Source organism: Balaenoptera musculus, chromosome 19 (genome assembly GCF_009873245.2).
Source record: "Balaenoptera musculus isolate JJ_BM4_2016_0621 chromosome 19, mBalMus1.pri.v3, whole genome shotgun sequence".
Lineage (NCBI taxonomy): Eukaryota > Metazoa > Chordata > Mammalia > Artiodactyla > Balaenopteridae > Balaenoptera > Balaenoptera musculus.
In genome coordinates this window covers 60,668,365-60,693,785 of record NC_045803.1, presented here as the reverse complement: position 1 = coordinate 60,693,785, position 25,421 = coordinate 60,668,365, and the positions used below count along the sequence as shown (strand labels likewise).

The window sequence follows — 25,421 nt, the reverse complement described above, 5'->3', positions numbered from 1 at the left end:
TTATTTATAGCAGCCCTGAGGCCTTTGTGAGGTCTGGTGGGGTCACTGTGCCGGGCAGACAAGAGCCTGAGCCTCTGTGTCAGAAACCTCTGGCCTGATAGGGGTCTTCTCCCCTAAGATGGGGTCCTCCCAGAGGGGTTTTGGCAGGTGAGACAGTGCAGCTGGGTAGCACAATGGGGTAATGATAATTATTTAACACTTACTTTGCAGACCCAATACGCTAGGTGCCTCATGCTGACGGGCTTTTTGCTTTAGAAGTCTGGCTGGGAGTCCTGAATTAAATAAATGCATTAACAATAATTCCTTTCAACAAAAAGGGCAAGAATAGGAGGGTTAGCTCAGGATAATGAGACAGGGTATTCATCTGTCACAAATCAACAGCACGGCGTGGTTTATCAGTGTGCACTGCAGAGATGAATAGTTCAGGGAGGCCTTGCTGCCAGCTCTCTGGGCTCCCAATAAGACCCACAGCGACCTGTGCTTTTCATATTTGAGTTCAGATTTTTAGAAAAGAGCCTTTTCTTCACATGGGTGGCTTGAGATACTTTTATTCAGCATCAAGCTGTGCATCTCGGAAATCCAGATAAGTGGCATCTGAGTTTCCTGAAAAATCAAAGACCAAATGTTAATACATACAAATCCACTGACCTATGTCTAATACCTGGCTCTTCCTAACACCCACGTACCTGGTCATCCAGGTAAACTGCCTCAGACCACAGCAGCAACTCGACGGAGGCCTGGATGTTAGGATAACACAGTGCTTAAGAAGCCTAGACTCTCTTTTAGAGATAAACGGTGAAGTATTTACAAATGAAATGACATAATATATATAGGATTTGCTTCAAAACAACCCAGCAGTGGAGGGAGGCATTGAAAGGAAAGAAAAATCAGGATCAGCCATGAGTTGGTAATCGTTGAATCTGGATGATGGTTCACGTAGGTTAACTGGGCTATTCTCTCTACTTTTGTTTGAAAATGGATTTTTTCCTTTTTTATTTTAGTTTATTTTTTAATTGAAGTATAGTTGATTTACATGAAAATGTTTTTAATGAAAAGTTAAAAATAAGCACTGGCCTCTGGAGTCAGATCACATGCTGTTTACCAGCTGGGATGCCCTTGACAAGACTCCGTCTGTATCCATTTATTCATATGTCAAATGGGGATAATTAATAAACACCAATACTGTTACAGTTACTATGGCTGTGTGACAGCTTGCCCCCAAGTGAAATACAGCGACAACATCTGTTTGTTTGTTTTTTAATAAGTTTATTTATTTATTTTTGGTTGCGTTGGGTCTTCGTTGCTGCGTGCGGGCTTTCTCTGGTTGTGGCGAGCGGGGGGCTACTCTTCATTGCAGTGCGCAGGCTTCTCATTACGGTGGCTTCTCTTGTTGCAGAGCACGGGCTGTAGAGCACAGGCTCAGTAGTTGTGGCGCACGGGCTTTGTTGCTCCACGGCATGTGGGATCTTCCCGGACCAGGGCTCGAACCTGTGTCTCCTGCATTGGCAGGCGGATTCTTAGCCACTGCGCCACCAGGGAAGCCCGACAACATCTGTTTTGCCCATGAATCTGCAACTTGGCTGGGACTCGGTGGGGACAGCCCACCTCGGTTCTACGTATTACCCCTGGGGGTGGCTCAAAGGCAGGCTCTCACGCCTGGCTACTGGCTGAGACCTTATGTCTGGTTCATTGGCTATTGTGGGCCAGAAAACACTCAAGTGGCCCCTCAAATGGCCTGGGCTTTCTCACACAGGGTGGCCGGCTTCCAGGGGAGCCTTCGGAAAGAGCTGAATCCTACTTAAGACCCAGCCTTGGAAGTCACATGGCATCAACCTGCCACAGTCCACTGGCCAGAGCAGCCACAAGCTTGCCCAGGTTCGAGCAGAAGGGGCACAGACAGGGAATGTCTTGATGGGAGCAGAAGGTTCTGGAAGACACGGGGAATCAGAAATACTGCTCTGACCATTTTGAGACAATACAAACTTCCACCCCAGCTGAGTCTGAGCAGCCAGTGCCCACCTACTGTCCTGACCTCCTTATGTTCCCACCACCCACCCTGTAGCTCAGCTTTGTCCCCAAGGGGCTGACCTGCCTCTTGGAGTGGCACAGAGTACAAACTGCAGCGGCTTGTCCTCGTGGGTCATGAGATCATTTTAGCAGTTTTTGTTTTTGTTTGTTTTGTAAACTAAAGAAAAATGGGAACTATTAGCCTGCCTCACTGACTGACCGTTTCAAAGTCCATGGGCTCCGTGTGACTGGAGCTGGACCAGGTGGTGAGGCCCTTGGTTGGCTGAAGCTGTATGGACAACCTGCCTCTGGGAGGGTGCCTTTCCTGCAAACACCAAGTTCATACCTCCCTCCTCTGCGGATTTTTCCACGCCCAGCTGGGAACAAACTCTGTCTCCCTGATGCTTTTCTTCGGTTTGTTTTGTCTTTGTGCAGACCATGGGCTTGCACTTGGATCTCCTGGCTTCCAGCGCCCGGCTGTGGCACCTTGGTCGGCTGCCTACCCTGTGTTCAGCTTCACCTGGAAAATCAGGATCCCGTCTTCTAAGGATTCCCCGGGAGAATTAATGCACCAAGGGCATGGCACAAAGCCGCATTCCAGGGCCTCGTGCAGGGTCCAGCGTCTGGAAGTGGGGCTCCATCGAACCGTTTGGTGCTCTCAGCACGCCCAGACCCTGCCTGCCTTCCTTCCGGGGCCCCCTCTCTGCCCGCCTCCTTCTCCTGACCTCCCTTCCCCCCGCCCCTGCCCCCAGCCTAGCCCTTAGACGCTCTCGCCGCCCCTCCCGCCCCCTCGCCGTGTCTCTCCATAGCATTTATCACAATCTGCAATTCTTGGCTTAAGGGCCCTAGGGTGTTAGGCCCGCCCCTCCATACCCCGCAGAGCGCCGGCACATAGTTGGCGGCCCACAGATTTGCGGGGGAGAACAAACGGACGGAAGCCGGCGCGGCTGCTGAATGAGGGCGCGCGCAGGGGCCGGGCCAGCGTTGGGGGACGCGGCCAGGTCGGAGTGGGTCTGCAGGAGGGGGTAGCCTCCGCGTGGGAGGGGGTCCTCAGGGGCAGGGGCCGGCAGGGGGCGCGCGCGGGGCGGGGCGGGGCCGCACCTGTGCTGCGGGGCCTGGGAAAGAGAACGGGGTGGCGGGGGGGGCGGGGGGGGGGAAGAACAGGGCCCCGGAGCAGCTGCGCGCCCCGCCCCACGGGCTCCTCCCCGCCGCCGCGGCCCCCCGGCTGCTGCCCCAATGCGCTGCGCCGGGAGCCGGGGCCGAGTCGCCGCCGCAGCTGCAGGGGCGCCCGGGCCGGGTGACGACGCCGCCGCGCGTGCCCCTCCCAGGCCCTGCCGGCCGCATGGAGCCCCCGGAGGGCGCCAGCCCGGGAGGTGAGTGCGGCCCCAGCCCCCGGGAGCCCACGAGCTGCGCCTTCCCCGCAGCGGCCCGCAGCCCCTTCCCCCTGGGCCCACACATCGGCCACGCCCCGGGGCCGTGAAGACCCACCGGCAGCTCCGAGTCCCCCTGCGCCGGGCCGAAGTGGGGGGAGCCTCGTGCGCCGCGCCCGGGAAGACGAGCGGGGGCACCGCCCGGAACGGCCCCCGCGCTGGGCGGGGGGCGCACGGATCGCGTCCCCGCCCCCTCGTCCTCCGCGCTCCCGACCCGGGCAGCGGTGCCTGGCGCGCTCCTGAGTGGTTGGCCCAGAGCTTGGTCCTGAGCCCCCTCCCAGCGGAGCCGGGGATCTGGAAGATGGGGCGTGCCAGGGCCAGAGTCGGGATGCAGGTCAGCGAGGCGTGGGGGGGGATGCTGCCCTCCTAGCTGCGCGTCTGCTTTGTTCGGCCCAGCCGAGCCTCCCTGGGGGTAGGGCGGGGAGGCCGCGGCCGGGATCCTCGGGGCACCAGGCTGAGATAGGGGCTCGGAGCGGGGGGCGCACCTGGCGCCGCCTGCGGGGGCTCCCACGCCGGCAGGGGTTGCTGGCTGCCGGGGCGAGGCCCAGGAGCTCACACATCTGGGAGGGCAGGTGTGCACGGAGTGACCCCTCTTCACGGCCCCTGCCAGCTGTCGGGACGGTAGAGATGTACCGGGGGTCTCTCCCCTTGGAGTCTGGCCCTACCCTGGCCCTGGCCCGGTGGGAGGGAAACCTTTCCTAGGACAGGTTCATAGGAACCTCCCAGGAACCTTTCAGGAGGGGTTTCCTGTGCCATCGGCCTCGGAACTTGGATGCAAAGTGCCGGGCTCCTCCACCCACCCAGCCAGGCCCCAGATGCACCCGGGGTTTCCTGGAGGTCCCATGCCAAGGAGCCACTCCCTGACCACATAGGGGTCCGCTGGGGGTCCCCTAGCCACACCAGTGGCCTGCTCTGGAGACCAAAATGTTGGCCCTGGAGGTGTCCTGCAGCAGTGGGTCCACCTACTGCTCTGTCTGCAGGCTGAGTTGGGCAGGTGCATTCCAGACGGCTGTCTAGGGGCCCATGTCACGCTCCCTCCAAGCACCACCAGAGACACTCAGGGGCTAGTGGGTGTGGGTTTTCTTTGTTTTGTTGTTTGTGGGAGGGATCCAGCTTTTTCTTCCCATTGGCAGTACGAGGACCCCGGGGCTTCCGGGTGGCGGCTTTGCGAGGATTTGATGGGGCAGGTTTGGAGAGCAAAGGCTGGGGATGCCGGCAAAGCAGCCAGGCCCCTCTGAGCTCCGTGTCCCCTTCTCTCAGTGGAGACCCCCCCCCTTGCCTGCAGAGAGAGGGAGCAGAGGGCAGGCCTGAGGGGGGGGGAGCTTAACGACCCTTCAATTTCTGAACGTCACTTACTGGAGCCCCAGAGACCTAACTCATGCAGTGCTCAGACATGTTATTAACCAGGGACCTCCTCTGTGCAGGCACCGTGACCGTGATGGGGCTGGGCCACAGCAGCGGGAGGTGGCCTTCACACGCTTCTTACCCCGTAGCCACGTCCTGCCCACATGGGGGCGTCACGCATGGGTAGCTGTGACTGTCATTTTCTGAGTTTGCTGACTTTTTGGAACTTACTCTGGAGAGAGGGGCACACACACAAGTAGAGAGAACAGTATGGTAAAGCCCCCCCCCCGCCCCTCACCCCGTGCTACCTGCCGGCTGCTCACCCGCCTGCACCCACCTTCCTTCAGTAGTAATTTGTAGCCAATCTAGACATATTGTTTCATCCTTAAGTATCTCTGAAATTACCTCTAAAAGATAAGGTTTTTATAATTAAAACAGCATTTTTGCACCTAAATGAATTAACAGTAATTTCTTAATATCAAAGTGCACAGACATGGAGGGGAGAGGACAGGGTGCGCTTCTCGAAGGTGCCTTTGGGAGACCAAGTCTCTAGCCCCCCTACCTCCAAGTCTGTCCGACTGGGAGAGAGAGGCCTGGGCCCTGCCCTGTAGGGGCTGAGCCTAGACGGGGCCCACCCGGCATCCTCAAAATGCTCCAAGGAGGAGCACTGACTCCGGGGACAGGGGCCGGGGAAATGGGGGACAGTGCCCATCCCTCCCTCCCTGCAGCCATGCTGGTTTTTATGCTATTCATTCATTCACTTCATTACTTCACTCATTCGTGTTGGGTATGTGCAGAGCACCTCCTCCATGCTTGGGGCAAAACCCTGGGCACACAGCAGGGAACCTGAGATTTGGGCCAAGTTCTTGGCACGAATGTGCTAGAAAATAGGTCAGCAGTGTAGCACAGGGTAACACTATCGTATCCGTTCATACCAGGCCGTGGGCCGCCACTTCCAGCCTCCCCACACGGGTGCTGCTTCCGCAGGGCAGGGCAGCAGGCCCCCCGCAGGGGCCAGGGGCTTCACGCCCTCACTGGGGGCTCTGCCAGGCTGCCAGTGCTCTGCTGACCCTGGGGCATCAGAAACACCGCTCACCTTTGCCCTGGCCTGGGCAACCCTGGGGTCTGCTGAACCCACCCAGCCTACGGCTTGGCCAGGCTGCCAAGGGCCCCTGCCCTTGTGCCTGCCTGTGTGATCGGTCACTCCTCTGCTTCACACCCCAGAAAGAGCAGGGGGTCTCACTCGGGAAGAATTTCTCCCTTCCTCCTACAAGGGCTTATCGAGAGGGTATCAGGCAGACCCAGGTGATTCCTAGCACAGCCGCTTAGTGACTCTGGGGTGGGGTCTTGGGCTCATTCATTCAACCAGCATTTACGGTGCACCTACTGTGCACGAGGACCAAGCAAAGGTCCTGCTTCCTTCACATCCTTCCAGCCAAAAGATCAGTGTCCTTGATGCCAGAAGTTGCATCTTCTGCTTTTTCTTCCTCCCCTGCACAGCTTTGACACAGGCCAGGACACCAGGATTTACAAAATAAAGACCAGACCACTGCCAAAGGGAGCTGAAAAGAATAAAAAAGTAGACATAAGGTGACTTTAAAAGTGCACCATTACCATACTCTATTGGCTCTGTGACACCATCGACTAGATGGTTTGCTGTTTCGGGGATGCTGAAATGTGATAAAATGTGCTTCTTACAATGAGTACAAAAGGCCACTGTGCCTGTAGGGGCTGGAGATCTGTCCTGGGCTGTCTGGGACCCCTGGATCCTAGGATCTATAATGAGGGGTATCTGCATACCCAGCCCCCTAACCCAAGGCTGGATGGGGAAGAGGTCCTGCTTCCTTGCCCTGCCCCCATCTCAGCACCTGTGGACTTCCTCCTTCCCACCTGGACTGCGTCCCATCCCATAAACATGCAGGTAGAGTCTGTCCCACTCAGCTCGGAACCCTCCCAGCTCACTCAGAGAGGAGCCAGAGGTGTCTCCCCACCGGTGTCCCCCTGCCCTCACCCACCCCGGCCATCCCTCAGAGGCAGCCATGCTCCCCTCAGGGCCTTTGATGGTGCTGTCTCCCCAGTTATCACCCAGCTCCCACCCTCCTTCAGACCTGTCCCCAAAGCGGGGCCACAGCCCCCAGGGCTCCCCAGCCCTGCCCCACCTCAAGAGGGCAGGAATCACCTATTTTGTTCATCCAAGTCCCGCTCAGGAATCTGCCGGATGCACAGGTGAATAGCGCTTTCTTTTCTAGGTAAGGTGAGAGGGGGCCGTTATGAGCAGAGACCCCCGCCTCTGCCCCAGCTTTTATGCTAAGTCCCCTTCCACCTGGTCAGGGCCTAGCTTCCCTGTGGGTGCAAGGTCAGGGTCTCCCCTCCCTCTGCTGGCCGGCAGGTGGTGGCTGAGAGCTCCCGCTCAACAAGCTGAGCCCCTCGGTGTTACCGGACAAGACCCACTGTCCCTTCCTCGTAGCTGGTCGTGACACCAGCTGAAAAACATATTGCTGGAACTCGGCCTGGCACAGAAAACCATGAGCCACTGTCATTCTTCTTGTTACTAACCCAGAGCCACCTGCCCCACTGGGAGGCTCCGGAGGAATGGCAGCACCTAGCCGGAGCCCCCAGCCACCCACCACGACGGGACGCGTGTGGAAGCAGAGCAGGACACTCCGGGCACGCGTGCGCCCTGGGGGAGGGGGACCCGGGCCGCTGTGCCACCCCCCCTGGAGGAAGCAGAACACTGTCCTGCAGAGCAAAGGTCCCCAAGGGCTTCCTGGGCCTTCGACCCTCAGCAGGGATTGTGAGGTTCGGGAGAGGTTCCCCGCTCACCCCAGCTCCCGTGCCCTCTGGTCAGGAAGGCGTCCTTGCTGGGCTGGGCTGGGCGGGCCGGGACACCAGGGGGTGTAACCCTACCCTCCAAGGGTGCTCAGACACCACGTTCCAAATGCGGCAGCAAGGTGGAAACCAGATCCCCAGCCCCAGTCCAGTGGGCCAGCCCTGGGCCCTGAGTGATGACACAGCACAGGGCAGAGCCAGGCAGGCCCCGCCAGTCAGCAGGCCCACCTCCCCTCAGCCATGCTTCCCAGGGAGCGGTTCCCTCCTAGAAGCCAGGGGCGACCCAGCCAGCTCCGCAGCTGCAAATCCCACCCAGCCGGGGACCCTCCAGACCCACGCGGCCCGCCAGGCTGCTGGCCACACAGGCCCACCCCTCACTGGCAGCTGTCGGCACTGGGCCCCCCTGGCGGGCCCCCCCTCAGCAGCTGCTCCTGTGGCTTCGTCCACGCCCAGCTCTCGGCGCTGGACCCCCGGGATGGCCGGCCACACTGCTGAGGGAGCGGGAGGGCGTTCCTCACTCTTTACTGAGCACCTGTTCAGCTGGGGGTCCCCCAGCTGGGGGCAGGTGGGGTCTCTGTCGGGGGGGGGCTCAGGAGAGAGCAGCAGTGGGGACGCCAGGGAGCCAAGGGGTCCCGTCGCCTCAGGGCACGTGCCTGCCAGACGACTGGGACCCCTGGCCGTGTGGGGCGGAGGGCCCTGGAACGCTCTGGAGGAGCTGGTAGGAGGCGTGACGGAGCAGTGTCTGCCCTGGTGACAGCAAGCATTCCGTGGGGTGGAGGGCCCGCCCCTGAGTGGCACAGTCTCCACCAAGCAGATCCCCAAGGGGCCTCGCCTCTCACCCGACAAAAAATTACATGAAATGAGCCATTACATAAAAACAAGAATTGCATAGAAAAAACCCTGGAGTAACATTCCCAGTCCGGAGGCGTGGTCGGTGGGGAGGGGTTGTTGCGTCCACCGTCCGGGAATCGTTTTATGTGAGAACGTGTTACGTGGATTCAAACACAACACGGGACAGACAGGTGAGCGGGGGCCGTTCTGGATTAAAGGGCGCCAAAGGGCAAGGAAATGCACAACCGCCCACCCGACCCCAGGTTGGACCAAAAAGTAGAGACAGGTGACCGTATTGGTGTCTTGGGGGCTCCGACAGGACCAGCAAGTGTCCCCGCGAGACCTGTGGTCATTCCTGCTCAAGTAATCAGGGCAAAGGGTCTGGAAATCAGGCTTACGGGGAAGGGCAGCGTCCTCGGAGAAGCCCTCTGCCCCTTGTCTGGCTTCCTGACCCAAGGTCACCCCCGGCCACTGCGGTCACTGCCCAGAGCCTCAAGGGAAGGCTCAATGGGCCAGGTTCTCAAGTCCTCCCAGCCTGCGTCCTGGGGGTGGCGGTGGGAGACCGCAGTCCCCTCCCGGGTAACACCTTCTCTGTTGCAGGGGTAGTTAAGGAGGTCGAGGTGCCAAGGGCTGCCCTGGGCACCCCCATTCCTGGGACGGGGACCGGCAGCCACTCACCTGTGGCCGAGGAGGAGGTGGGCGTCCCAGTACCGGCACCAGGTCTCCTGCAGGTCACGGAGAGGCGGCGTAAGTACCGCCCACCTGTCCCAGCGTGCTCCCCGGGACCAGGGGCGGGTCCCTGGGCCTCGGGTGCGCCCCGGGGAGCAGGCGCCGGGGATGGGTCAGCCCCTCCTTGTTCCCACCGCACTGGCCTTCACCTGGCCCCGCTGACACGCCCCTCTGCCCGCAGAGCCCCTGAGCAGCGTCTCCTCTCTGGAGGTGCACTTTGACCTCCTGGACCTCACCGAGTTGACCGACATGTCCGACCAGGAGCTGGCCGAGGTCTTTGCCGACTCAGATGACGAGAACCTGGCCAGCGACTCGCCCGCAGGTGGGGCTGCTGCTGGGGTCTGGAGGGGGTCCTGGGGCCTCAGGCCACCCAGCACAGCTCCCTGGAGACCCACTGTGGAAAATGATTTCCTTTCTGACGCGTGTTTAAGTGTTTGTCGACACGGCACCATCTCCCTCACCATTTCTGCACTTCACACACCTGTCTGCCGACTCAAAGGGATTTTTCTACCCCTCCTTAATTTCACTTTTCAAATGCCAACATAAGGCCACAGCCACAGTCCCACTGAAAGCAGAATTCACTACTTGGGTTTAATCCCAAGTAGGCAGAGCACAAAGGGGGTGGTGTTCACCAGTCCTGGCCCCTCCTCAGCTCAGTTCCCGGGAAGTGCTGGAGCCCGCAGGCCGCAGAAACGGCTCGGGAGCCGCCGGGGGTATGGGGGCCCAGGGACCTTCCCCCCTCTCAGCTCACTGCCCATGCAGGCGGGGGGCGGGGGGTGAGGGGGTGGCACCTGCTCCGGGCCAGGCTCACCCCCAGGGCGGGCGCCTCGGCTGCATGGGGACCCTCCTGGGGACAACAGGAAAGCCCCTGGCCGGGCTGCACCCAGACCCACATGTGCACATTGCTGGTGCCCAGGGGACCCCAACATGTGGCCCGACCCCGTGCTGGAGGCACACACGGGCCCAGCCCAGTAGCTGAAGGAGTGACCTGGGACCCCAAGCCATACTGACCCCAGCCCGTGTTCCCACCAGGCCTACACCCGCTGCCCAGGGCCGGCTGTCTGCGCTCCCCCTCCTGGACACGCACCAGGGCCGAGCAGAACCGTGAGAAGCAGCCCTTCGGCGACCCTGAGCGGCAGCCTGCCGTTGTGGACACCTTTCTCACCGTGGAGAGGCCCAAGGAGGACTAGGCCGGCTGGCCCAGGGCCGAGGCGGGGCAGGTCCGGGCAGCCGTGGCCCCGTGGACGCTGCCCGCCCCACGTGGCGCCTCCGCATAAGCACAGCCCAGTGGCCTTACGTCCAGCTCTTCCTGGTCCCTGGATCAGGGACCAGGCCCAGGGATGAGATGAGACTTCTGTCTGTAGGAATGGTGTCCTCGTCTGTCACTAGACTCCCGGGTAGGGGTGCGGTGAGCAGAGACCTGCCCGTGAGAGGCGCTCTGCAACCCCCCGGGGGTCTCGGGGGTCCAGTCTTGAACGGCAGTGCCAAGCTCCAGCCCGCGGGACACCCTGCTGCCCTAACCGCCTTGATTCCAACCCTGCCCCCCTCCTGCCGCCCAGGAAGTATCAGCACCAGAGCCCCCAGACCCTAATACCCTGCTTGCCGTGGTCCCTGCCTGAGAGCCAGACCCACCTCCTGAGCTCGGAACACCAAATATGTCACGACTGCCTCAGACCGCCGGGCACGGCAGGGGCAGGCGAGGTTCGCCCTCCCCCCATCCTTGCCATGACAGTCCCCGCGGCCCACCTGACACGCACACACAGGCATGCACACGCGTGCAGCAGCCCGAGGGGCATGGGGACGTGAGGGGACCTGGGCACAGCGCCTGGCCCCCAATTCGGGGGCGCCAGGCTCGGCTGCTCCACACACTGCTTACACACTAAGGGACGGAACCGGCTTCCAGTCAGACAGCGAGTCCGAGAACAGTTTTAAAACAAACGTGTAAGCTTGCTTTCAGTCCCCAAGGCCACCTGCCCTGACCCCTTCTCCACTGAAACGTTTCTGGGGAAGGAAAACAGGCCTGGGCACATGCTGGGCCCACTGGGCGTGGCTACAGCACGTCCCGCCAGGAAAAGGGTCGCCCTCTGCGCCAGGAGGGGCACGTGAGGGGCAGCAACACGGAGGTGTCTTCCAGACACAACCAAGAATTTCACTTAAAAGGGATCCCGCGAGGGCAGCCGCGCCCCCCGCCCCCCAGGTCTTCCCCGCCGCCGAGTTCCCATCCTTCTTGCTACGGCTTCTGCAGATCTCATTTCCAAACAGCAGGATTAAAACAGCACCCTGTCCCAAGTCTCGCCGACCAGTCTCTTCCTTTCCAGCTGACGTGGGAGCTCCAGCGTGCGGGCTGGGCTGCTCTAGGGGCCTCCAGGAGCTCCGCGCTCTGGTCCTCCCCCAGCTAAAGCCACTGGGGGTTCCACTGTGACACACCCTGGGCTCTTATTTGGGTCACGTTTCAGGGCCAAGCGCCCTGGCTCCCCAGGCGTTAAAGAAGCGAAGACCCTGCCCCCACAAGCCCAGGCTGGAAGAGGCAGAGGCGCTCCCGAGAGGCTCTTCCCAGCCTGGGGCAGGTTCCTGGGGAGGTGGCCGCCAGGTAGGGCCCGCCTGTGAGCAGAGACCAGGGATGAAGCCTAAACCGGGACCGTTTTCACCACCACGAGATGCAGGCCGCGTGCCCCGTGCCGGGCGGTCCCTCCTGCGGGGCTGAGCCTTCCTAACCCGAGATCCTCGGCCAGGCCTCGGCCCAGGCGGGGTGCGATGGCCCAGGCGGGGTGCGATGGCCCAGGCGGGGTGCGAGGTGAAGGGGGGGCTGAGGAGACTGGAGGGGGTGCGGGCACGGGGCACGCAGGCAGGGGCGCTGTCACCAGGGGAGTGCCCTGGACCCGGGGAGGGGCTGCACCCAGCCTCCCAAGGAACAGAGCCCCAGGCTCGGGACGACGTGGGTCCTTCCTGGGGTCAAGGAGGGCACCCCACCTCCATCAGAAGGAGCCCCAGGACAGGCCCCTGCAGGACACCAAGCAGCGCAACACACAGAGGCTGAGCGTTTGAGGCTGTGTCACAGGATGAGCCCCAGAGATCTCAGAAATTCAGCAATACACGTTTCACAAACAACAAACTTGAAAGTGTTTGTCCCAAGTTGGAAACTCTATTTTTGAGGCAAATATACCAAAAGATCTGGAAAATTTCATCCCCGAGGCCCAGCGTGTGGCCACGGCGGGGACAGCAGCGGCGGGCACATGGGGCAGTGCCCCTGCTCCCGCAGTCAGCCCGCGTCGCCCACCCCAAGGCAGCAGCTGCTGCTACTGTCACAGTTCTGACGACTCCGACGCCCTGGCTGTGTTCTGGGGACCCCCGGGGCCATTTCCACTAACCCCGACTCCCCGGGGGCTGGGCCCTGGCCTCGCTCCAGGACCAACCGGGGGATGGAAGACTCGGCCCTAGAGCTTCGCTACGACCCCCGGTGGCTGTCCTCCCACGTGGAGCAACCCAGAGCCCCCTCTCCTGGACCCTAACAACACGGGCCACAAGGAACGCAGCTACCCGGAGATGCACGGTTGGCAAGGCCCCTACCCTGAGAACAGGGGCGGCTCCGCTGGGGTACCCCTCAGGCTCAGACCCCCCCAGACGCCCCGCCTGTGGAAGTGGTGCGGCCCCTCCGAAAGGACTAACTGGTCTCCCGCCACCCTAACAGCTACTCGCTTGACGCCTGGCTAGCATTCTCCTTTCCTCAGTTCTGAACCTCTCGCCACGGACAGACCTTGAGGATTTCTGAACTGGGCCAAAAGCCCCCTCTCCGTCTCTCCCCGGGGCACGTGAGGTGACCAGCACCGATGTCCCCCCGCTGGGCGGCTGTCCCCAGCAGATGAGCCCACCACCCATCTCGTGGGAGGCCCAGGGGGGGTCCTACACGCAGGCCCCCAGGGGGCAGGTGAGTTTCGGCCACTGCCCTCCCCTCCGACTCGGGAACAGGGTCCCAGCCCCCGCCTTGGTGGAAGGGCACGTTCTGGGAGCTGGAATCCCCGTGGGCTCAGAGGACCCTGACCTGAAAACACCCATTTGTGATTATCACGTTTTAATTTGCTCTCTGGAGATTGAGGAGGCTGCTCTCCAGGCAGGGGCGCTAGGCTGGGCTCTCCTCCACGGGGACACTCCGTGCCGCCCGCCCGTCAGCCCCTCGGGAAGGGGCGTGTCCTCCTCCAGGCCACCCGTGCCCTCCACGAGCTCCGCGCGGTGGTCTTCTCCGCGAAGCGTCAGGGCCCAAGCAGCTCCACCGTGTCGGCCCGCTCCAGCCCCTCCTTCCCCAGCAGCCGCCTGCCCCGCTGCACGCCAGGCCACGCCAGGCCGTCCGCCCGGCGCCCTGCAGAGCCCCCGCCCCGACCCTGGGGACGGGCCGGCCCCACCCGCCTCATCCACCTGCTCCCGGCAGCACGTCAGCAGGTCCGGGGGGCGCGCGTGCGCGGAGCTGACCAGCCGCCGGGCCTCCTGGTCGATGAGCTGCGCCATCGCCTCGCTGTACGGCTTCTCCGCCAGCACCTCGCCGGGCCGGGGGAGGTCGAAGGACACCTGGCCCAGCTTCTTGCTCATCCCGAACTGCACAATCTGGGGCAGGCGAGGGGCGGGCGTGAGCCTGGCGGACGGTGCCCTGAGCCCCCTTCCCAGCCCCCGCGGCCGCCGCCTTACCTGGGCGTAGGCACTCTGGGTGACCTTCCTCAGGTCGTCCTGGGCCCCCGTGGTGATCTGCCCGAAGAACAGCTGCTCGGCCACCCGGCCACCCAGCACGGCGCACATGCGGCCCGAGAGCTGCTCCCGCGTGTACAGGCACTGCTCCCTGGGCAGGCACTGGGCGTAGCCGAGCCCCTTGCCCCGGGGGATGATGGACGCCTGCCAGATACGGCAGGCGCGCCCTGTCACCCCCAGGGTCCCCGGGCATCCCGGAGGAGGAGAGGAAACCCTGGGCCCCAGCGCTGACAGGTCACCCCAAGGATGAACACAGAAAGCCCCTCTGTCCCGCCGTCCCAGGAAGCTGTGGAGCGGCCGTGCCATCAGGGGAAAGTTTAGGGCGAGGTGAGTTTAACATGGAAACTCCAGGTGTCAGGTGGCCAGCAGCCAGACCCCTCCTGGAACCAGCACCCCCTCTGCCCACCCACCCCTCAAGGAGTCTTGTAGCAAACTCTAGACCATTACGTCCTCAAAGAGTGAAGAGGGCCGCCGCCCGGAAGGCACCGTGCCCACACAGCACCCCCGGGAGGGAAGTGGGCCCTGAACCACACCGCAGATGCGCGAGGGGATGGGCCAACCTTGAGCAGGGGGCCTGCGTGCTCCAGGAGCCAGCCCACCACCGCCTGGCCGGCCTCACGGTAGGCCACCGTCATCTTCTCACTGGGCTGCAGGACCCGCGTCTTCTTCTCGGGACCTACGAGTCAAGCTCATGGCAAGAGGCAGAGGACAAACGGAGAGCTGAGAGGTGGGCGCCAAGGCCCCATTCTGCACTGCGGGCATGTTGGGGGCTGGTCAGGGCCTCCGTCCGCCCAGGACAGACCCGCAGCCTGTCCGCTCCACGCACACCGCTCAGGCCTGCTGGGCGCCTGTCCCTCCACGCCAGACGCTACACTGCCTTCTGCCCTGCCGAAGCCCCGCCCCACCGTGCAAGCGGCAGGTGCCTTTGGGGGCCCGTTTGTAGCCAAGGGGCTTAGCTACTCTCCGTGGCTTGACTGGCAGAGAGGCCGGACGCAGGGAGACCAGGAGCATTCTCTACGCCGCCTACACCCAGTCACAGGCAGGGAACAGGGCACAGAGAAGGCACCAATACTCGCGTGAGCTCAGCTTCAGGGCTGGTCAGCTCAGCAGCTCCACGAGGACAGTGTCGAGCAGCTGTGGCGACTGCCTTGGGTTACTGACGCTTGTCTGTGCACGCCACACTTCAACAAAACGTCAAGCATAGACAAAGCAGCCCTGCCAACCTGCTGACACTTGTCTGTGCACGCCACACTTCAACAAAACATGAAGCAAAGACAAAGCAGCCCTGCCAAGCTGCTGACACTTGTCTGTGCACGCCACACTTCAACAAAACGTCAAGCATAGACACAGCAGCCCTGCCAAGCTGCTGTCTGGAGACGGGCTGGTTCTCACAGCCGTGGGGCGGGATCAGGAAGGACGGCTGCTGGCCACACGGACACCTACCTCCCTGACCTCCGTCCCCGGGAGGGCACTCGGGAGACCTCTACCCCACGCTGAAGCTTCCCAAGGAAGCACGCGAACAACCTGCCTCTCGGCCACGGGCAGCACCCGAACCTGGGTCTGACGCAGCGCCCTGGAGGTTACATCTCTTTGAAATTCTAAATGTTGCTCTAGTAAGAGCACGAAAGCTGCTGGCAGATCCCAAGTCCCAGATTTTGGTCTGGAAAACTGTCCACGGCTGCAGCTCACTGAAGTGAAGCTGGGGCCCCAGGGTGGGCCTGCTGCAGGTCAGAGCTGGAAACCGCCCCTCAACACTGCCCGGCTCACCTCCGATGACCCTCTCAACGGCCTGCTCCAAGTGCTTCTCCCGGACAAAAAGGACTCAGGTGGCGGGCGGCGATCAGGGCCGCTTCGTTGCAAACGTTAGAAATATCAGCACCTGACCCGGAAAAGGAGAAACAGTCCCATCAGTGCCCCAGGGCGGATTCTTAGAGGAAAATCTCCAGCAGAGGGACCAGAGTTAAACTAGGTCAGGGACTTGAAGGAAATGGGACCTGCTCTGTCAGTCACTGTTGCTTTCAGCCAGTATTTTGGTTCAACAATTTACTGAGGTATGATTTATTTAACATAAAATCTACCCATTTTAAGTGTACATTTCAAAGACTTTTAGTAAATTTATCAAGATGTGCAACCATTGCCCTGATCTCATTTCAGACATTTCCATCACAGATGTGATGTATGTGGCTAATTCCTGTACCCATGCCCAGCCAACTAACCTACTTTCTGTCTCTATGGATTTCCCTGTTCTGGACGTTTCACATAAATGGAATCACACAATAGGTGGTCTTTCGTGTGTGCTTCTTTCACGCGACACAGTGTTTTCACATTCATCCGCTATCGTAGCATGTATTGGTATTTCATTCCTTTCCACAGATGAATGAGGTTCCATCACATGCACAGCCGCCCCGAGGCCTTCACAGGAGACAGCAAACTCCATGGACGCTCAAGTCCCTGATATAACACGGCCAGTACAGCGGGCCCTCTGTACCCACTCTATACACATCTATCCAGTCACACACCGCTGGACACTGGGGTGGTCTGTACCTCTTGGCTATTATGAATTATGCTGCTGTGAACATCTGTGTAAAGCCTTTGTGTGAACAAATGTTTTCAATTCTCTTAGATACCGAGGAGTGGAACTGGGGTCATACGGTAACTGTACTTCACTTCTTGAAGAACTGCCAGGCAGATCCCCGTGGCCACACTATCTTACATCCCCACCAGCACCACGCGAGCACGGCCGTCTCCCTACACCCCTGGCAACTCATCCATCCGCCTTTTACGGCCATCCTGGTGGGCGTGAGGTGCTGTCACACTGTGGTTTTGATATGCATTTTCCTAATGACTAATATCACTGAGCACCTTTTTATGTGCTTTCTGGCCATCTGTATACCTTCTTTGGAAAAACGTCTGTTCAAATCCTTTTCCCATTTTTAAATTGGGTTCTTTAAATATTTTGGATTATAAACCCCTACCAGATGCATAATCTCCAAATAGTTTCTTCTATTCTGTGGGCTGTCTTCTCACCACCTCAATAATGTCCCTTGACGCACAAAAGATTTTAATGTTGAAGAAGTCTAATTTGTTTTCTCACTTGTTGCTTGTGCTTTAAGAAACCATTGCCAAATCCAAGGTCACAAAGATTTTCTTTTAAGACCTTTATATTTCTATCTCCACAGTTTAAGTCTCATCCATTTTGAGTTGACCGCTGCATGTCGTCTAAGGTCTAGTTTCGTCCTTTTGCTTGTGGACACCGTTGTCCCAGCGCATTTGATTGAACAAACTGTTCTTTCCCCATCAAATGGTCTTCACACCCTTGACAAAAACAACTGATCAAGGACTTCCCTGGTGGCACAGTGGTTAAGAATCCACCTGCCAATACAGGGGACACGGGTTCGAGCCCTGGTCCGGGAAGATCCCACATGCTGCGGAGCAACTAAGCCCGTGCGCCACAACTACCGCGCCTGCGCTCTAGAGCCCGCGAGCCACAACTACTGAAGCCTGTGCACCTAGAGCCCGTGCTCCACAACAAGAGAAGCCACCGCAATGAGAAGGCCACGCTCTGCAACGAAGAGAAGCCCCCGCTCGCTGCAACTAGAGAAAGCCCGTGCGCAACGAAGACCTAATGCAGCCAAAAATGAATAAATAAAATAAATTCGAAAGAACAACTGACCGAGATGTACAAGCACGTATCTGGGCTCTCAGTTCTACTCTGTTGGTCTACGGCCACCCTTGTGCCAGCAGCCCCGTTCTGTTCACCGGAGCTCTGTAGCAAGTTCTGCGTTAGGCAAGTGTGTCTTCCAGCTCTGCTCTGCACAGACGGTGCCGGCTCTTCAGTCCCCTGGCAGCTCCCCGGGAAGGTTAGAATCAAGTTTTTCCCTTTCCAGCTTTAACAATGTACAAAGGTTCTGCTCCTACACAGCCCCTCCCACCTTCACAGGTTACATCTTTTTACTTTACGTGCCCATTAACACAGACGTGTCTTTATGGGTTTGAGCACCTGCCCTTTAGATCATAAAGGCAAAACAGAGGAGCTGCAAACCAAAAACACGCAGGATGCTGGCCTTCACGTCCACCTATGCAGCCGCCTCTCCAGGGCCACCTGCCCGCGCAGCTCCGAGTCACTGGCCGGCGCCCTTTCGTCTCAGCCCAAAGGACTCCAGCAGTTCCTGGAGGGCAGGTTTAAATATAATACGTTCCCTCAACTTTAAAAAACAATCTAGGAATGCCTTTATTTCTCCTTCCCTATTGAAGAACAGTTTTGCCAGATCCACTGCCTTCTGGCCTCATGGTCTCCAAGGAGAATCGGTTGTTAACCTTACTGAAGACCCATCCCCACTAGGTGTCCCTTCTGTCTGGTTGGCTTCAACAGTCTCTCGTTATCTCTGACCAACGTGGATTACACTGTATCTCAGTGTGGACGTCTCTGGGTTTATCCCTACTTGCAGTTTATTCAACTTCTTGGACGTGTAGACTCAGGTCTGTCATCCAATTTGGGAAGTGCTGAGCCATGACCTCTTCGATGGGCAGCATGCCAAGGGGACGAGGCGTCACTGCACTGTGTTCCCGGGGTGGGAGGAGTTCAAACAGGCACAAGCCAGCCTTGGGGCTAATCATCTCTGAGGCCTCCGATATGTCCATCAGACTCAAAAGTTCCAAAGACAAGGGTAGCACATGCCAGGACCAATGGCACAACGAGACACCACCCACCGACGACACGGCCAGACCCGCACGGCCCACCTGGCCACACTCACCTGTGAAGCCTGGAGTGAGGGCCGCAAGCTTCCTCGCCAGGGCGTCCTCGCTGAGGCTCTCGTCCAACTTGAGTGGACGCAGGTGGACCCTGAAGATGGACGACCTGCCTTTGATGTCAGGGGGGGCTAACAGAGAGAGAGGCACTGAGGGCCAGGGTGGGGTCACCTGCAGCCACTTCACTGCAAGGGCCCTCCCCTGCATGTCTGTGCTGCACACTCGGCTGTCCGACCTGGGCCAGGGAGCTCCCCGTGGCAGAAACGACCCACAGGTCACGTACGTTCAGCTCTTCAACACATCAAAGAACTTCCTGACCGTGGAGCCTCTGGTCCACGCAAATCCATCCCAGGACAGGGACCCAACCACAAGCAAAAGTCTGGCTGCCCTGGTAGCATGGGGTCCGTGCAGGACTCAAGTCCTAAATTCCCAGGATCTCCTCACCAGTGGAAAGGGCCAGGGTGAATGCTTCTCTCGCTAACCGCCCTCTGAATTTTTGTTAACGGCGCACAAAAAATAAAAGCTGAAGGATCCAAGTCTGTCACCTCGCTCCCACCTGCATGGACTGCAGTGACCGTCTCCCAGCCCCAAGCACACCTGTTCTTCCCAAAGTGAGGGGCACCCACGCACCTCCACCGTTTCACAACACTGTATTCACGGCTTTAGGACCCCGATCAAAATCTCCTCCAAATACACAGCTAAAGATCTAACCAAACTTTCAACCCAAAGGAGGGGAGAGCCACGTCTCAGCACCCAGGCGACCAGCACACGCGCCAACGTAAACCTGACGGCCGAACCGGCCAGGCCGCGTCAGGGCTGGGTCGAGGATGTCGGGGCGGCTGGTGCCGGCCAGCACCATGACGTTCGTGGTAGAGCTGAACCCTGGACAGGAGAGAAGCAGGTGAGGCCAAGGAGCGGGCCCAGGCAGCAGGAGTCTCTCCGCTTCCCAGGGCTCCTCCCCTGCGCAGCTGGCCCCATCTTCCCAGGACCCCTGCCGCCCACCCCGGCAGCCCGAGGCTGGGCCTGCTTCTCCTGCTGGCCCGCAGCCCACTGCACAGGCCACTCCGAGTGGGGCGGACACTCACGCCCCACTTTGTGCTCTGACCCGCCTCAGGAAGCAACCAGCGGCTCTGGGCCCCGCGGCCCCCACGGCTCTGACTGAGGCGCACGTGCAGACCTTCCTCAGGCCACGGACGCCCATCCTAATTCATTACCGGTCTATTACGGCCAGCCTCTGACACCACGCGGCGAGCTGCAGGGGCCGGGCAGAGCCGCCACCGCCGGGGCCCTGGGCCGCTGTGGAGACCTCCCTCCACCCAGGCCCTGGACGGCTTGCTGGGCTCAGGGAGCCAGACCGGAAGGCAGGCGGGGCGGCGAGGGCCTGAGCTCACCCAGCCCTCACCCGCAGAAAGGCCTGCTCGCGGGGGCCCTCGGCCGCCTCTGGGACCTGGGATTCAGGACCGCCCCCTGATGAGAGGGGCTCCCTGCGCCTCAGCTGTGCGTGCAGACGTGTGGTTTCCGCGAAGCCCCTGCCTTCCTCCTGGGAGGCTGGGATCGTGGCACGTGCGGGGCAGGGGCTGCCACGTGACCAGCCCCCAGCGGAAACCCCATTCCCGAGCGTCGCCCAGCCCGCTGCCAGGCAAGCAGCTGCATACTGCCAGTCCAGGGCTCCAGAGGCTGCGGCCGGCTTCCCTAGCCGCCAGGCTCCCTGTGATTCCGCTGCGTGCTGCCACTGCACTCAACCGTGCTCCTGAATCCAACTAAACACGGAGTCCTAAACAAGGCGAGTCACCAAACCCGGGGTCGTGTCGGGGACCCCAGCACAGCTCCAAAGCCAAAGCGAGGACAAGACCTGCCAAAGGTCGCTTCTCCAGAAGCTTCTCCAAATTTGGAAACTAGTAAGAACGCCTAGACGCTTCCCGCGAAGCTTCAGCAGGGCTGCCGGGCTGTCACGCTGAGCTGGGACCTCCCCGAGCAGTGGTCCCCAGAGGGAGAGCGGAGAGGGGTTCTGGGCAGGAGGCGGTCCAAGTCAGATGCCAGCGTGGAAGGAGCCTGGGCGTCGGCCCCGTCCTGCGCTGAGCTCTGAGGGCAGCTCCCTCCACCGTGTGTGCCGAGAACAGCCTTCCTGAAAACAGAGCAAGCAGGGGCTCTCGCCCGGGGAGGTCCGGCACAGACGAAGGCCTGGGGTACAGTCGCGCGGCCGCCCCGTCCATCTCCACGAGCAACTGGTTCAGGGTGTTCTCCTGCTCGCTCTGGCCCCCAAGGTGCCCACGGCCGATCGCGTCCATCTCGTCAATGAACAAGATGCAGGGAGCATTTTTTCGGGCCATTGCAAACACGTCACGAACCTGAAACAGGAGTCCACGCAGGGTCTGCTTTGTCACTGGTACCATCACAGGACTAAAGAGCTCACCAAGCTGAGCCCTCGCCTCTGGAACTCGACTCCCATCTCAGCTGCTCTGCCTGCCCGCCCGGGTCCCCCTGCCCATCTGTGCTCTGCGCCTGTTGCCAGGGCCCCACACGAAGCCCGGGGCAAGGGCAAGGGCGCATCCCCCTACCCGAGCTGGACCGACACCGACAAACATTTCCAGGAACTCGGACCCATTCACGGTGATGAAGGGCACACTGGCCTCCCCTGCAGTCGCCTTGGCGAGAATCGTTTTGCCGGTACCAGGAGGACCAGTGAGCATGGCTCCCTGAAACAGAAAGACAATGGCTGGTTCTGAAAGGGCACAGATGGAGCCGAGGAGAAAGTCACGTTCTACTGAACAGGCGTTTTCTAGGCCTGCTCCACGCAGGTCGGCTGAGGATTGCTTTCGGTGTGATTACTTTCTGCTTGTAAAATGAACGCACGTTCACCACGAAATGTTCAAACGCTGCAGACACGGGAAAGCCCCCCACACCCCCAGTCCAGCCGAGCAGGTTATTTCTTCAGGCAACGCTCCCAGGGCAGGGCTCGCTGGATCTCGCGGTCTGACGTTTAACGGCCTTTGCCAAACGGCCCTGTGAAAACACACCAACTCACACCAGGACGAACAAGAGCCCACGCCCCAGACCTGGTCACGTGACTCTGTCCAGCGGGTCCACCGGCAGCCGTGAAGGCGGCACCTGGGTGTGGCCACTGGCACCTGTGCTTCCTGATCGACAACCTGCCTGTTTCTACGCTGACTTAAGGTTTAAATTCACAATTCACGCCCCAGAAACACACCTCGGTGTTCCTTTCGGGGTCACCATTATGCCTGAAAATCGAGGAGAGATTTAAACGGGGCTCATATTCCTCCATTTCTAGTTGAGGGTGTGGGTTAATACCTACTTATTTCAAAGGAGACTCTAAGGTTGTTTTTTTAAGTCTTTAAGGACAAAAACAAAATACATAAAGGGAGGGAGGAGGGAGCCACAAAACTCAAAACCACAAGGCGTCAGGGCCCCACGTCCCCGTGAATGTGGATGTGGATTCACAGAGGGTCTCCTCAAGGCAGGGGCCTTGGGACCCAGGGCGCCTTCTGTGCCCCCCACAGCCGGCTTTCCAGCCAGCTCTCACCAGGTGGTCAAACAGAAGCACAAACCTCCTGCCCACAAAGCCCCAGCGGTCAGTCACGCTCTCCTGTTGTTCAGGGCACTCTGGGGGAAGCACGGGGCCACCAGGAAGGTCAGCGCGGTGAGCGCTATCCACCCGAGAGCTCGTAGCCTGGTCCAGGGCCCAGGGATGCCGCGAGGGACCTGTGAATCTGTTCTACGTGAGACGCAAACCTTTCTGGGAAAAGGACTCACAGCTTCGGCCGGGCCCTCAGAAGGTCGACACCCAGAGGCACCCGCAGGTAGACGGAGCGGCCAGAATCACCGTAGCTCCACTTCCTCTGCACGGCACCCCAACCTGCGCCCACACCGCACACCTGCCCCACTACTGGGTCGTGGGCTTCCCGAGAGGCAGCTGCATCTGATCCCAGACCCATTTACGAGAGTTGTACTTGATGGTTTTTTCTTTTTTTTTTTTTTGGCCACGCTATGCAGCTTGCAGAATCTTAGTTTCCCAACCAGGGATTGAACCCGGGCCACGGCAAGGAAAGCCCCAAGTCCTAACCACTAGACCGCCAGGGAATTCCATGTACTTGTTTTTATTATATACTTTGATAACAAGTAATGGTAAAGAAAGTTGTTTCTTCAAAAACAAAGTTGAAGGCTTTAGCTAATAAAGTAATAAAGGCAAACTGTTAAAGAAAAATGCTGTCAAATTGAATGGATAGAAAACTGAAAGAGTAAGAAACAGTCAAAAATACAGGATTCTGCACTCAGATTGCTTCTACATTCTCAGTTCATTTTAAAGAAACAAAACTATAGACGTTAAGTGCTTTGTGCAGGATATTTAACAGAGAATTTGATCACTGGGGCCAAACTCAAAGGAAGGCCTGTGCTCTAAACGAGACACCACACCAACAAAGACGTATGTTTGTGCTTGAAGGTGAAATAAACACACTCCAGGTGGGCGTGCGCTGTCCCTATGATTCCAGTTTTATAGTTTAAAACAGCTAATCAGATAAGAAGATTTTCACTCTTCTACTCCGCAAATGAGATTTCCCCTCCCCGCTGTGATCTAATAATACACAGAAGCATTACCAAAAGCTACACCGTCCCAGCTCTGTCCACAGTGAACCAGGGCGAAGCTCAGACCATCACCATGCTTTCTCACATCAGTACCTTTGGAATTTTGGCCCCGAGGTCCTGATACTGCTTGGGATTCTTCAGGAAATTCACAAACTCCACGATCTCCAACTTGGCTTCTTCGCAACCAACCACGTCTGCAAAGCGCACCGCCGATGTTGTTCTTCATGATCTTGGCCGTGGTCTCGCCAACGGTGAAGAGGCCCCCTCCTCGCCTGCCACGCCCAGCCCCCATCGGGCCCCTCCTCGCGACATAGAGGAGGATTCCGATCAGGAGAAAGGTGGGCACCAGGCTTCGCAAGAAAGACCTAGAAAGTCCAAGAAAACCATCTGTCACATTCCCTTGAGAGACAGGCCAGAAACACTGCCTCCAGGCCATGAACAGTGGACGGCTCCAGAACTTGGTTTTGCTACACAAAAGGGAACAGTTTGTTTTTGAACGTGCCAACCTGTATATGCAGCTTCCCCCATCCACGCACATCTACCTGCCCGATTTCACCTGTGGGGCGGGCAAGGCAGCTGCGGCCCCTCCCTCAGAACCCCTCCAGACCCAGCAAGGCCTCCCCGCAGCTGAGCCCTTCCCGGCCCACTGCACACAGTCCTCAGGCTGCCTAGCTAAACATTTCCCCGATCAATTCTTTCCTCAATAAAAACAGAGCTAACAAATTTATCTTCCACCTCAGACACTGTGACTGTCGGAGAACGCCTGTAACACGCCTAAGTGGGTTCAGCAGGAAGCGCTGCGTGGCCAGTCCCGGGCCCAGCTGCGCCCGCTCACCCGTCGCTCTCGGTGGTGTAGACCACGGCCGTCTGCTCCGCGAGCTCGATGCCCAGCTGCCAGTGGGCGGTCTCCAGCTTGCGCTCGAAGGTGTCCACGCTGCCGATGTTGAACCACACGAACTTCTGTCGAGACCAAGGCGCCAGGCGCTGTAGGGGGTGCCCCCCACAGCCGCTGCCCCTCCCCAGAGCCTCTCCCAGCAAAGCCCCGAGCAGCTCTGACAGGCCACCTGTCCTGGCCCCAAACCACAGGCTTAGGTTTGAGGTCGAAGTATAAATGCCCATCGACAGCTGACATCGCCTTCCTCTGTCATTTTATTCTTCCCCCTTCCAGATCTCAGCTGGCAGCTGTCACGTGTTACTTGGCAAAACTGAAGCACAGTTACAGCTTTATGAGGGTCCTGTGCTACTCGGAAGACTGTTCCTGTCGTGTCACCAAAACAAACGAGCACAGGTGGGTGCTGGAAAGTGAAACCAGGGAAGGCATTTCTCTAAAAAAACAGAAAACTACATTTTTTTTTTTTTTTTTTTTTTTTTTGGCCGCGAGGCTTGCGGGATCTTAGTTCCCTGACCAGGGACTGAACCTGCGCCCTTGGCAGTGAGAGTTCGGAGTCCTAACCACTGGACCACGAGGGAATTCCCAGAAAACTACACCTTATGCTAAAACCAAAACCAAAACCTACGTCTGGGACACCGGCCTTGAGCCCAGCCCTCACCTCAGACGTCGCAGGGGCAGGAATAACACGCACAAACTGTCTGTTCACGACTTCCAGCCGGTCCACCTAGAAAAGAGACGACAAGTCAGCACAGCTGGGGTCCCAGGCAGGACACGGCGCAGCAACCCTGGGCCTCTTCCTCGGACGAGCCTCACACACACGGGCTGCGCCTCTGTCCGACGGCAGCTCACACTCCGCAGGACAGGTCTTGGTTTTGTTTCCTACTAACATGGACAGTTTTAGCCTGGGATTATTTTAATAAACAGGAACCAATGCAAGAAGAGGGATTAAGATGTGGCACATCTGAGCACTAAGCCTCCAAACTGGCTTAAAACTCCCAGAGGAGGGAGGTTCCCTGGTGGCCTAGTGGTTAGGATTCTGGGCTTTCCAGGTTCAATCCCTGGTCGGACAGCAGGCACCACGAGAAAACGGTGCCGATGAGAATGAAAGTGCAGCCCCAAGGCCTGCTAGCTGCTGTCGCCTGAACAGCCCGCTGCCCCGAAGGCACGCACCCTCTGGGGAGCTTCAGACACGGCCTGCTGCCCACACCACCACAACCACTGGAAACAACACAGCTCCTCCTGGAAACAGCGGGAAGACTCAGGACTGCACGGCG

The 25,421-nt window shown here is 59.2% G+C and overlaps 2 protein-coding genes across 2 annotated transcripts in view; one reads left to right on the top strand and one right to left on the bottom strand.

Annotated features, from left to right (window-relative positions):
* The first annotated feature begins 3,236 nt into the window (after positions 1 to 3,236).
* Positions 3,237 to 11,460, top strand: DBNDD1 (dysbindin domain containing 1). Its single transcript, XM_036834412.1, has 4 exons — positions 3,237 to 3,380; positions 9,042 to 9,188; positions 9,352 to 9,492; positions 10,203 to 11,460. The coding sequence occupies exons 1-4, from the start codon at positions 3,350 to 3,352 to the stop codon at positions 10,358 to 10,360; spliced, it is 477 nt and encodes a 158-aa protein (XP_036690307.1). The 5' UTR covers positions 3,237 to 3,349; the 3' UTR covers positions 10,361 to 11,460.
* The window catches only part of LOC118885608 (AFG3-like protein 1), a 32,095-nt gene continuing 10,452 nt past the window's right edge, over positions 3,779 to 25,421 (bottom strand). Inside the window, 17 exon segments of the mRNA XM_036834413.1 lie at positions 3,779 to 4,716; positions 6,169 to 6,343; positions 6,961 to 7,026; positions 9,120 to 9,166; positions 13,581 to 13,766; positions 13,848 to 14,048; positions 14,465 to 14,580; positions 15,672 to 15,720; positions 15,722 to 15,783; positions 18,659 to 18,784; positions 19,428 to 19,536; positions 20,861 to 21,001; positions 21,212 to 21,349; positions 23,349 to 23,462; positions 23,464 to 23,620; positions 24,091 to 24,215; positions 24,806 to 24,871. Of these exon segments, the coding sequence (XP_036690308.1) occupies positions 4,495 to 4,716; positions 6,169 to 6,343; positions 6,961 to 7,026; positions 9,120 to 9,166; positions 13,581 to 13,766; positions 13,848 to 14,048; positions 14,465 to 14,580; positions 15,672 to 15,720; positions 15,722 to 15,783; positions 18,659 to 18,784; positions 19,428 to 19,536; positions 20,861 to 21,001; positions 21,212 to 21,349; positions 23,349 to 23,462; positions 23,464 to 23,620; positions 24,091 to 24,215; positions 24,806 to 24,871 (2,100 nt within the window). The 3' untranslated portion in view covers positions 3,779 to 4,494.

Excerpts from the sequence above, each read along its gene's own strand:
- DBNDD1 (XM_036834412.1), top strand. The coding sequence starts at position 3,350 with ATGGAGCCCCCGGAGGGCGCCAGCCCGGGAG. Across the intron at positions 3,381-9,041 it reads GGAGGGCGCCAGCCCGGGAG|GGGTAGTTAAGGAGGTCGAG; the intron begins GTGAGTGCGGCC and ends TCTCTGTTGCAG. Across the intron at positions 9,189-9,351 it reads GCAGGTCACGGAGAGGCGGC|AGCCCCTGAGCAGCGTCTCC; the intron begins GTAAGTACCGCC and ends CTCTGCCCGCAG.